The following is a 12,221-nucleotide window of genomic DNA, read 5'->3' on the forward strand; positions in this document are numbered from 1 at the left end:
GGAACACCAGCTGTGTTGGACAAGTGCCTCAAACAGGCAATAGCCCTCCATACGATTGGGCCAATATGACCCAAACAGACATCAAAGAAACGACAAAACTCAAGAATAACAGGGTCAATAGCCGGTTTAAACTCTAAGGTGAAAGGATATGTATAAACAAAAGAATACCCAGTTATGTAAATGGTAATTCTTTGGTTTGGATTGGGGATAATAATAGGAAATTCACTACACCAATGGCAATCTCCACGAACTACAGGAATCAAAACTTCTGTAATCTGAGTGGGAAAGATATCAGCACGATCTAAACCAGAGACTTGATTCCTGAGAGATTCTCTGTCATGATAAAGAGATAGTTCCAAAGGAACTATCTCCTCTACTGTAGGCTCACGAAGAGGTTCAGAAGGTTCTTTACCTCTTGAAGAAGATCTTTGTGAAAGTGAACCCCTAGTTCTAGAAGAAGGACCAGAACTAGGAGAAGGAACAGAAGAGCCGCGTGCAGATGAAGATCCTAAATTACGGAGTCTACCCCCTCTTCTGCTCCTATTGGGAGCATTAGGGAAGTTATCAACTATGGAGACCTTACTAGGGTTAGGGTTTGATGAAGACATGATGATACGAGGAAGAAGCAAACAAAGATTTGAGAAATTGAATGTTCAAAAGACTTTATGTGGTAAAGACAAAGAAAGAAGTTATATTTATACTAAGAAGCAACTGTCAAGGGAAAAAGTGTAATGATGGAAGGGTCATAATGACAACTGACGCTTCGTATACAGTGAAATCATAGAAAAAGCCTTAAAAAGTGCTGCAGAATTGTAGAACCAATGAAAATATGACACGTGTCAAGAACATTAATTAAAAGTGACAATTGGAGAGTCGATTCCGTCATAGCATTAATGGTGACAAAAATTCCTGCTTTAAAGAAATTCCACTTCCCAAATATTCAATCGATGAATAAATGGCAAGTGGGGGGACTATCTGTATTGGGAAAAATTGAGTTTACATATAAAGATGACGCGTCATGACACGTGGATTGATCAAAGAATTATGACTAGCAAAGAAGTACGAGTTGCAACAGGCACGAGTAGAGGCATGAAAAGAGGCACGAGCAGCTATGCGGAAGATTCAGCGCTCGTATCTATTTAAGTCCAAGAATTAAAGAGAATGAATCTGACAGCACACAGAGTCCAGATACAGTATTTAATGAATATTAAATACCAAAAACATTAGAGAATCTGCATTAAATATAATGATTATGTAACGTAGCATTTAATGTCTTTAATTGCCCATAATAGCTTTGTTATGACGGAGGCAAAACACATATCCCCAAGGTACCTATATAAGGGAGATAACTGATCAATTGTAAGGACACAAAACACTATCTGAATATATTTTGGTTTACTTGTTTCTCTCTTGATTATATTCTTACTATCCAAATTGCTTTCTTTTATACATTCTTTCGATTATCAGTAACCCGCGTTCTTCTAAATTATAATCTTTAATCGAAATTTCATTTTTTGGTTAAACAATTGGTTTTGTACAACATTCTTGGCTGATCAGGGGTTAAATGCTAGGCTCTTGGAGGAGAAGAACATGGCGTATATTCGATACCAAGAGATGACGGAGATGGATCATTTACTCGTGACTCGGTAGCTGAGTCAATGACATTGGTACTTGTTGAGGAAGAGGGTAAGATTTATTAAATCTGTTACAAGAAAAATAGTTACGAAAAAGTTATAGATGTAATTCAAATACGTGTAAAGTGCTACTCAAAACTAGACAAGGTTCAAATAAAAACTTGTCAAAGTTATTTCAAAGTAACATGTGTGTTCCTATTTCTTTTATCGTATATTAACACCATTATGAAGTTGAGACGTCTTCTTCATTAAGTGTCGAAATATAAAAGGGCCCTCTTTATAAAATTCATGTTTAATTTAGTTATTCATGAAGACAGTAGAGGCATTTTCTAAGAATAAAAATGCAGATTATTCTAAAGTCCTTAGAAATAAAGGCAAGAATAAATTAAATAGAAGTTCAAGATAATAACGAGAAAACTTCTAAAATATTAAAAAGCTTAAGACTAAGTAAAAACTTAGTCGTAGGAACTGCAAATTGTTTATACATACTGCCCCATAAAAGGTCTGGGGACTTAAGTTTTCAAAAAGGGACCCTCAAATGAAACCAAGGGTTTTAAACATAACCTTCCAAAAAGGTACCTGAGGAAAAAAAAAGAGAATTCAAACAACTTAAAACTTATCACTAGGAAGATGAGGGAACTGAAAAGGTGCATCAACAACAGCGGGATCAACTTGGCTTACAACAGTAGGATCAGCTTGGCTTGCAGCAACAGGTTCGACTGGGCTTGAAAGAGTTGGGGTACCCGTATCAACTTCAACATTCACGGAAGCTTCGGCCACGGGAGAAGGAAAATCTTGAGTTTGCTGAGCTTTCTCAATAGTTTCATTGATCTTAGCCAACTCAGACTCTAAATTGAAATTTTCATGGCCAGCTTCAATTAGGACATCACGATGTGAATTCAAAAATGCCCAACTTACTTCCATAGCAGACTTATCCTCAAGGATCTCGTAATCCCTTTCCCAGTCAGCAATCTCGCTCTTCAACTTCTCATTTTCAGCTGAGGCAGATGTGTAGGAGGCTTGGAGAGAGGCATGGGAGTTTTCCAAAGCACAAATCTTATCAGAAGAAACTCGAAAGTCTTCTTGTGCTTATGTCAAATTCTGCACGAGCTCCCCGGCGTAAGCTTCTTTTTCACTTAAGAGAACCTTTAACCCTCTGTTCTCTTCACTAGCCTTGGATAGCTGCTCTGAGAAGGAAGTTTCAAGACGAGCTCTTTCTTTATCTGTTTGACTCAAAGAAGCCTTTACAATCCCCAATTCCGAAGTCAAGGCCCGAACCTGCTGCTCCAAGGTACTCTTACTCTCTTCCAAATATTCCATATCAATTTGCAAGCTTTCGTACTGTTCCTTCCAATTGAATGCCTCTAGCTGAGAATCACGTGCAATCTGCTCTAAGGAGGTAACACTTTTCATCATCTCTGTGCCGATAAGATTGGCCTAAAAAAAGAGAAGGGAAATAAGAATCCCAAAGATAGAAAAATCATGAAGTAAAGAAAAAAGAGAGAGAACATGAACACCTTCAAAGTGGCATGCACAATATCATTCATCAACGTCAAGGAACTATGGCTCTCCAACTTAGCCTTCTCAATCGGGCCAATTAAGGGCTTTAGCCGCACGTTCGCCTGACTGGATTATCTTAGAAGATTACCCTCAGCGGGGACTTCAATAATCACTTGCCTCATGGCACCACTTCCACTTGAGGAGCCAACCTCTACATGGTGAGAAATCAGAGGGGGAGTTGTCGAAGGAGGAACGGTAGAAGTAGTAAAGACAGCAGCTTGGGGAGGAGCAGAAACAGCCGAGACTGGCAAAGAAGGAATCACAGACACAGGAGTAGAAAAAGAAGCCAGGGGAACTTCATCAGAAACTGGACCTAAGCTTTCATTACCAAACCCGCTAATAAAAAGCTGCTCAACTGAATCATATGTAGCAACGGGAGCAGCGTCATCATCAGATATAGGAATCACCATCGGGGCCTCAGCAGGCTCGGTAAAAGGAATAGAATGGCGGGGGGATGCTTCAGCTTCATCATCAGAAATGATGCGTCTTCGAGCTCGAGGCCTTCTCACCAAAGAGCCCCCGTCTCCTCTTCTTCAGAATCTTCTTCTTCAACAACTTTTCTCTTTGATAAAGAACCCAATACTATTTCTTGAGCCCTCTCTAAAGAGATACGGGTTCCTAAAGAGATGCGGGAAGCCGCAACCGCTTCAGCAGTAACTCCCCGAATAGCAAATCCTGATAAAAAGAAGGATTGAAATTAGTGTTAAAAAAAATTATATGAAAAATGAAATAATACAAAAACTCTTACCATGAGTTTTTACTTTCTAGCCAAATCGGTTAGAAAGTGTCTTCCAAGACCTACCATCCATTGGTGCAGTCTTTAGTAACTTGTCTACCCAATCACGGAAGGAACACTTTCCACAACTCCCATGGTTACTAAAAAAAAGAGGCAAAATTAGAAAAGTTGACAAACTTGAAGAAAAAAGGCACGAGAAAATTAAAAAGACTTACGTGCAAAATTCCACTTCTCAGGGAAGGGAACATTATCTTCACCCACTAAACCAACAGTGGGGGCAGCAACAAACCTGGCATACCAGCCACGGTCTTTGTCATTCTCAGGGCTCACTAAAACTCTCTTACTCATGGCTGCTAGTGTGAAAATACTATTGCGGAAGAGCCTAGGGGAATAAAGGTGAATCAAATGAGGTAAAGTAAAGGGAACACCAGATGTGTTGGTCAAATGCCTCAAACAGGCAACAACCCTCGATACAATTGGGCCAATTTGACCAAAACAGACATCAAAGAAACGACAAAACTCAAGAATAACAGGGTCAATAGCCGGTTTAAACCCTAAGGTGAAAAGGTATGTATAAATAAAAGAATACCTAGTTATGTAAGAGGTAATTGTTTGGTTTGGATTGGGGATAATAATAGGAAAGTCACTACTCCAATGGCAATCTCCACGAACTACAGGAATCAAAACTTCTGTAATTTAAGTGGGAAAGATATCAGCACGATCTAAACCAGAGACTTGATTCCTAAGAGATTCTCTATCATGATAAAAAGATAGTTCCGAAGGAACTATCTCCTCTACTGTAGGCTCACGAAGAGGTTCAGAGGGTTCTTTACCTCTTGAAGAAGATCTTTGTGAAAGTGAACCTCTAGTTCTAGAAGAAGGACCAGAACTAGGAGAAGGAACAGAAGAGCCGCGTGCAGATGAAGATCCTAAATTACGGAGTTTACCCCCTCTTCTGCTCCTACTGGGAGCGTTAGGGAAGTTATCAACTATGGAGACCTTACTAGGGTTAGGGTTTGATGAAGACATGATGATTTAAGGAAGAAGCAAACAAAGATTTGAGAAATTGAATGTTCAAAAGACTTTATGTGGTAAAGACAAAGAAAGAAGTTATATTTATACTAAGAAGCAACCGTCAAGGGAAAAGGTGTAATGATGGAAGGGTCATAATGACAACTGACGCTTCGTATACAGTGAAATCATAGAAAAAGCCATAAAAAGTGCTGCAGAATTGCAGAACCAATGAAAATATGACACGTGTCAAGAACATTAATTAAAAGTGACAACTGGACAGTCGATTATGTCATAGCATTAATGGTGACAAAAATTCCTGCATCAAAGAAATTCCACTTCCCAAATTTTCAATCGGTGAATAAATGGCAAGTAGGGGGACTATATGTATTGGGAAAAATTGAGCTTACATATAAAGATGACGTGTCATGACACGTGGATTGATCAAAGAATTATGATTACCAAAGAAGTACGAGTTGCAACAGGCACGAGCAGAGGCATGAAAAGAGGCACGAGCAGCTATGCGGAAGATTCAGCGTCTGTATCTTTTAAGTCCAAGAATTAAAGAGAATGAATCTAATAGCACACGAGAGTCCATATACAGTATTTAATGAACATTAAATACCAAAAACGTTAGAGAATCTTTTTCTTCTCTAATAATCGAGCATTTAAACCTTGATCAGACAAAAATGGCAACAAAATAAGAGCCTTTTCATAAGATATAGCTTCAACTACTGAACTCTAACCCGAATGAGTCAAAAATACACCCAATGAGTCATGACTCAGTATCTTCAACTGTGGGGCTTGATAATAGGCGAAATCTAGGTGATTTGGCTATTGTTTATGCTTCCGCTTAATTACATTTCAATGACATAATATGGTCATTTGATGAAAAATAGGCTCTAATTGTGATTTGTGTACAATGCAGGGTGAGGAGCTTATATGATGCTTTCAAGAGGTTATTGGAATGATTTATGGGCAAAAACGATCCCTCGGAGTTGAGTGCGTGCAAGAACAAGACGAAAAATTGGAAGAAATCAAGCCCAGGTGCGCGAAGTCGTGCAGAGTTCGCGCAGGTTACAAGCTGAGACAGAAAGGGTGCGCGAAACATGCGCGAAGTCGCACAAAGTTCGCGCAGTGCCGTCCGGAAAAAAATGCTAGTTAGGGGTAAAATTGGAAAGCTGGAAAGAAACCTACTTAACCTATATAAAGTCAAGCTCGCTCAAGATCAAATTATCGAGGTTTTCATAGTAGAGTGGAAGGAATCGAGAGGCAAGAGGCAATGAGGAGTTTGGACTATCAAGTTCTTCTTTTCTTCTCTTTGTTTTTGCTATTTGTGATGAAATTGAACCTAATTGTGATGCACACTAGCATGAGTGGCTAAAACCCATTGTTCTGGGGTTGTGAAAGCCATGAATATTATTGTTTGATAATAAACTCGACCTTGATTTTAATTCATTCATATATGGTTGTTTCTTCAATTCTGTGTTCAATTGCTTAATTGTCTGGCCAGCAGTTAGGTTCTATTCACTATCTATGCTATGCTTGGGAAAACCGTGTTTAGATTAGAGAAGAATTGAAGAGAGCATGATCTTAACCCTTAGGGGGGAGCGGATTTGTGGTTAGGATAGGAATATACCTAATCACCGTGCTTAATTAAATATCGTAATCTTAATGCGTTCTTAATAGATTAATTCCATAGGAATATAGGCGTTAATCTATTGAGGATAGGTGAGTAGTACTTCGGGAGAAGGCTATGAGAGCACTTATCGATTAATTAGTAACCATGAGTGAATTATATGAAAAGGGAGAGTTAATTAGAACACAATACGATTGGTGAATCGATCACAACCCTGGAATACTTGTCTCTATTGAATACACAACAATCAACTCGTTACTTGATAATTTAGTTGTTACTTAGAATTATAGTTAGCATAATTAAACTCTTGAACTTGAATTTAGCTTGACGGAACAACAATATTGGTGTGTTAGTGAGTAGTTGATACAAGTCTCTGTGGGTTTGACACTCGACTTATCATTTTATTACTTGTACGACCACGTATACTTGCGTGTGCGTTTGGGAGCAATAAGTTTTTGGCGTCGTTGCCGGGGACTTAATATTAGCTACTTGCTAGTTTTTGCTTTAATTGTTTATTTCGTTGAGCCTAACGTTACTTGATTGTTGCTCGGATCTCAGGAACTTTGATTGAATGCGTAGGGTCAGAAGCCAGGACCGACTTCAAGGCTTTGATCCTGAACCTGAGAGAACATTTCACAGGAGGTTGAGGGAAGCAAGGGACACGAATAATATTCAGGCACTTGTTCAATTTCCTGTGGACATGGCAGAGGAGCAACCCATGGCTGTTCAGGAGGTGGCGATGCCCAGCATTGCTAATGTCACCTCCAGTATAGTGAAGCCCAGGATCACTGGGCACTTTGAGCTGAAACAGAGCATGATCCAGTTGCTTCATGCAAACGGGCAATTTATGGGTCTTCCACACGAGGATCCACAGCAGCATATTTTGAACTTCTTGGAGATTAGTGATACTTATATCACTAACGGGGTCACTCCAGATTATGTGAGGCTCACACTTTTTCCATTCTCTCTGTTGGGCGAGGCTAGGCGATGGCTAAAGGCAGAACCAACTAATTCCATTACATCATGGAACGATTTGGCAAGAAAATTTCTGGCAAGGTTCTTCCCTTCAGGCAAAACTGCAAAGATCAGAAGCGAGATAGTTGCCTTCAAACAGAAAGCGGGAGAATTTTTATACTCAGCTTGGGAAAGGTTCAAGGGGCTACTCAGAGACTGTCCTCATCATAATCAGACGAATGAAGTATTAGCTCACATGTTCATAGAAGGGCTACATTCTGAAACAAAGATCGTGGTAGATGCTGCAGCTGGAGGTCAAGTGTTGGAGAAAAGCTTTGACGAGATATATGCATTATTGAACAAATTCTCCAAGAGCAATCCGGATTGGCAAGGAGAGATGGGCAGATACACAGTGCAAAAGTCTGCAGGGGTTCTTGAGTTAGATGTCGTCTCAGCATTATCAGCGCAGATTTCTACACTGGCCAACCAAGTCAATCAGATGACTTTTAGTATCAACAAGCAGCAAGTACAACCAGTACAACAGGTTCAAGCTTTTTGTGAAATATGTGGAGAGGGGCACACGAGCGACATATGCCCCGCTAACCCATAGTCCGTCTGCTTTGTGGGTAATTCAAATAGGGGCCAAACAAACCAATATGGGAACACTTACAATCCCAACTGGAGGAACCACCCAAACTTCTCTTGGGTGGAAACCAAGGTACTCAGAATCAATACAGGCCTCAGGCACCTCAACGGCAATATAGACCACCTCAGGTTGAACAACAAGCGAGTCCTACAAGTCACCTTGAAGACATGTTAAAGAAAGTGATGGCTGAATAGCAAGCCCTCTCTTAGAAAGTGATGGCTGATCAGCAAGCCCTCGCCACAACGATGAGAAATTTGGAGCGTCAAGTGGGACAACTGGCCAGTGCTCAAAACACTAGACCAGCTGGAGCTCTTCCAAGCGACACTGAAGCAAATCCTAAGGAGGCCCTGAATGCCGTGTCGTTGAGAAATGGGAGACAACTCGAGGAAGTTCCTCCTAAAAAGAGGAAACAGGTGACTTTTACTGAGAGGCCAGCCATTATAGCATCAACACCAGAGAAAGCCACGGAGCCAGAGAAGCCAGCTGGAGAGGCGGTGGCTGAGCAGCCCCCACAATTGGTTGCAAGGCCACCACCTCCATTCCCTCAAAGATTGCAGAAATTAAAAGACAATGCCGCATATAAAAAGTTTCTTGATATCTTGAAGCAGGTGCAGATTAATATTCCATTGGTTGACATCTTACAAGAAATACCCAAATATGCAAAATACATCAAGGATATTGCGGCAAATAAAAGGAGGCTGACCGAGTTCGAGACTGTGGCACTCACTGAGGAGTGCAGCTCCAGAATTCAAGGCAAGTTACCTCAGAAATTGAAGGATCCAGGTAGTTTCACTATCCACATCTCCATTGGTAAACATGTTGTTGGGCGAGCTTTATGTGATCTTGGGGCGAGCATCAATTTGATGCCACTATGTGTGTTCAGACAGTTAGGGTTGGGTGAACCACGCCCAACGACAGTTATCTTACAGTTAGCTGATCGCTCCCTTGCTCATCCTGAGGGAGTGATTGAAGATGTGTTAGTTCAAGTGGGCTCTTTCATATTCCCTGCTGATTTCATTATCCTGGATTACGAGCCTGATCAGGAAGTCCCATTTATTTTGGGGCATTCATTCTTAGCCACGGGTCGAGCTATTATTGATGTCTGCGAAGGAAAGATGACGATGAGAGTAGGTGACCGAGTGGAGGTATTCAATGTTTATAGAGCACTGAAGTTACCAGCCCATTATGAAGAGTTATCTATGATCTCGGTGGTGGAGAGTGATGCGACATCGTTAGTGCCCTATATGAGCCCTGTAGATCCTGTTGAACGAGTATTGATTGGGGATGTTTAAAATAGTGAAGATGAAAGAATAGGAGAAATCGAGCAAGTGCTAGATATGTCCTGCAGTTATGTACATGGGTTCAGAAAATTTGAAGAGTTAGACAGGCCTGTTACTCTAACTCTCCCTAGGCCATCTATTGAAGAAGCTCCGAAGCTAGAACTCAAGCCACTTCCAGCGCATCTGCGCTATGCTTATTTAGGAAACTCTGAGACACTGCCCGTAATTATTTCATCCAGCTTGACCAGCACTCAAGAAGAAAAATTACTCAGAGTCCTCCGCGAGCATAAAAGGGCCATTGGGTGGGCTATAGCTGACATCAAAGGTATTAGTCCATCGTTTTGCATGCATAAAATCTTTCTAGAGGACGGACACCGCCCTAGTGTAGAGCAGCAAAGGAGATTGAATCCTATCATGAAGGAGGTTGTGAAAAAGGAAGTAATCAAGTTGCTCGATGCAGGTATCATTTTTCCCATTTCTGATAGCAACTGGGTAAGCCCGGTTCAATGTGTGCCCAAAAAGGGAGGAATGACTGTAGTTAAGAACGAGAAGAATGAGTTAGTCCCCACTCGCACTGTTACGGGATGGAGAGTCTGCATTGATTATAGAAGGCTCAATAAGGCAACTCGCAAGGATCACTTCCCACTCCCATTCATCGATCAAATGCTAGACAGGTTAGCCGGGCATGAATATTACTGCTTCCTTGATGGTTATTCAGGGATACAATCAGATTGTCATATGCCCAGAGGATCAGGAGAAGACTACTTTTACTTGTCCTTACGACACTTTTGCCTTCAAGCGAATGCCGTTTGGTCTTTGTAATGCACCAGCCACTTTCTAGAGATGTATGATGGCTATTTTCACCGACATGGTGGAAAAATTCGTGGAAGTGTTTATGGACGACTTTTCAGTTTTTGGGTCTTCTTATGATGATTGCTTGAGGAATCTAAGCAAGGTGCTAGCTCGTTGTGAAGAAACGAATCTGGTACTAAATTGGGAAAAGTGCCATTTTATGGTAAAAGAAGGCATCGTGCTAGGTCATAGAGTATCTAGGAGCGATGGAGGCGGTTGAAAAATTACCTCCACCTATTTCAGTGAAGGGTGTCCGGAGTTTCTTGGGACACGCGGGTTTCTATCGGCGCTTTATTAAAGATTTTTCAAAAATTGCTACTCCTTTGTGCAGGTTGCTTGAAAAGGATGTGACATTCAACTTTGATGATGCGTGCCTCAACAAATTTGAAGAACTTAAAAAGAAGTTGGTGACTGCTCCCATTATTGTGGCACCGGATTGGTCTTTACCTTTTGAACTTATGTGTGATGCGAGTGATCATGCTATCGGGGCAGTGTTAGGCCAGAGAAAGGACAAGGTGTTTTATTCCATCTACTATGCGAGTAAGACTCTTGATGATGCCCAGCTGAATTACACCACCACTGAGAAGGAGTTGTTAGCTGTTGTGTGGGCCTTTGAGAAATTCCGGGCATACTTGGTGGGAACAAAAGTCATAGTCCATACCGATCATGCAGCGATCAGGTATTTGTTTACCAAAAAGGAGTCTAAGGCTAGATTGATGCGTTGGGTGTTATTGCTGCAGGAATTTGATGTAGAAATACGAGATTGAAAGGGGACAAAGAACCAGGTAGCTGACCATCAATAAAGGTTGGAAAACCACGACCACGTGGAGGAGGGTGGCCAAGTTAAAGAAACATTTCCTGATGAGCAACTTTTTGCTATAACCCAAGACACTCCCCCATGGTACGCAGACTATGTAAATTATCTGGTGAGTGGGGTACTTCCTCCCGAAATCGAATCTGAAGCTAGAAAGAGGTTTTTACATGATGTGAACTTCTACTATTGGGATGAGCCCTATTTGTTCAAGCAATTGCTGATCAGTTGATGAGGAGATGCATTCCTGAAAAAGAGGTAGAATTAGTATTGTATGACTGCCACGCATCACCTTATGTGGGCCATCATGGAGGAGATAGAACAGTTGCAAAGGTGCTACAATCCGGTCTCTTTTGGCCGACTTTATTCAAGGATGCCCATGCATTTGTTAAGAAGTGTGACCAATGTCAGAGAACGGGAACAATCACAAGAAGGCATGAGATGCCTTTAAATAACATTCTAGAAGTTGAGCTTTTTGATGTGTGGGGGATAGATTTTATGGGGACATTTCCACCGTCCAGAGGAAACAAATACATTTTGCTAGTCGTTGACTATGTGTCAAAATGGGTGGAGGCAATTGCTTTGCCAACGAATGATGCCATGGTGGTAGCTGCATTTGTGAAAAAGAACATATTCTCGAGATTTGGGACTCCACGAGCCTTAATCAGTGATGAAGGGACTCATTTTTGTAATCGATTGTTGAATAACCTTCTAGCTAAATATGGAGTTCGCCATAGAGTTGCCACAGCATACCATCCGCAAACAAGTGGGCAAGCCGAGGTGTCAAACAGAGAAATCAAGCAAATATTGGAGAAGACGGTGAGTGTGAATAGGAAAGATTGGGCTGCAAAGTTGGATGATGCTCTATGGGCATATGGGACGGCCTACAAAACGCCAATTGGAGCGTCTCCTTACAAGCTGGTGTATGGGAAGGCATGTCACTTGCCCGTTGAGCTGGAACACAAGGCATACTGGGCCATTAAGAAGCTGAACATGGACCTTGAAGCCGCAGGTGAGAAACGACTTATGCAGTTGAATGAATTAGACGAGTTCAGGTTGCACTCTTATGAAAAATGCTAAGCTATACAAAGAAAAGAA

At 41.2% G+C, this 12,221-nt stretch overlaps 1 protein-coding gene across 1 annotated transcript; it reads left to right on the forward strand.

Annotated features, from left to right (window-relative positions):
* Window positions 1-8,395: 8,395 nt before the first annotated feature.
* LOC109216933 lies at window positions 8,396-9,472 on the forward strand. The gene has a single exon (XM_019381155.1). The coding sequence runs from the start codon at window positions 8,396-8,398 to the stop codon at window positions 9,470-9,472; it is 1,077 nt and encodes a 358-aa protein (XP_019236700.1).
* Window positions 9,473-12,221: the final 2,749 nt, after the last annotated feature.

Source organism: Nicotiana attenuata, unplaced genomic scaffold, assembly GCF_001879085.1.
Source record: "Nicotiana attenuata strain UT unplaced genomic scaffold, NIATTr2, whole genome shotgun sequence".
Lineage (NCBI taxonomy): Eukaryota > Viridiplantae > Streptophyta > Magnoliopsida > Solanales > Solanaceae > Nicotiana > Nicotiana attenuata.

What these genes read in the sequence shown, in the direction of transcription:
- LOC109216933 (XM_019381155.1), top strand. Translation starts at nt 8,396, where the DNA reads ATGGCTGATCAGCAAGCCCTCGCCACAACGATGAGAAATTTGGAGCGT.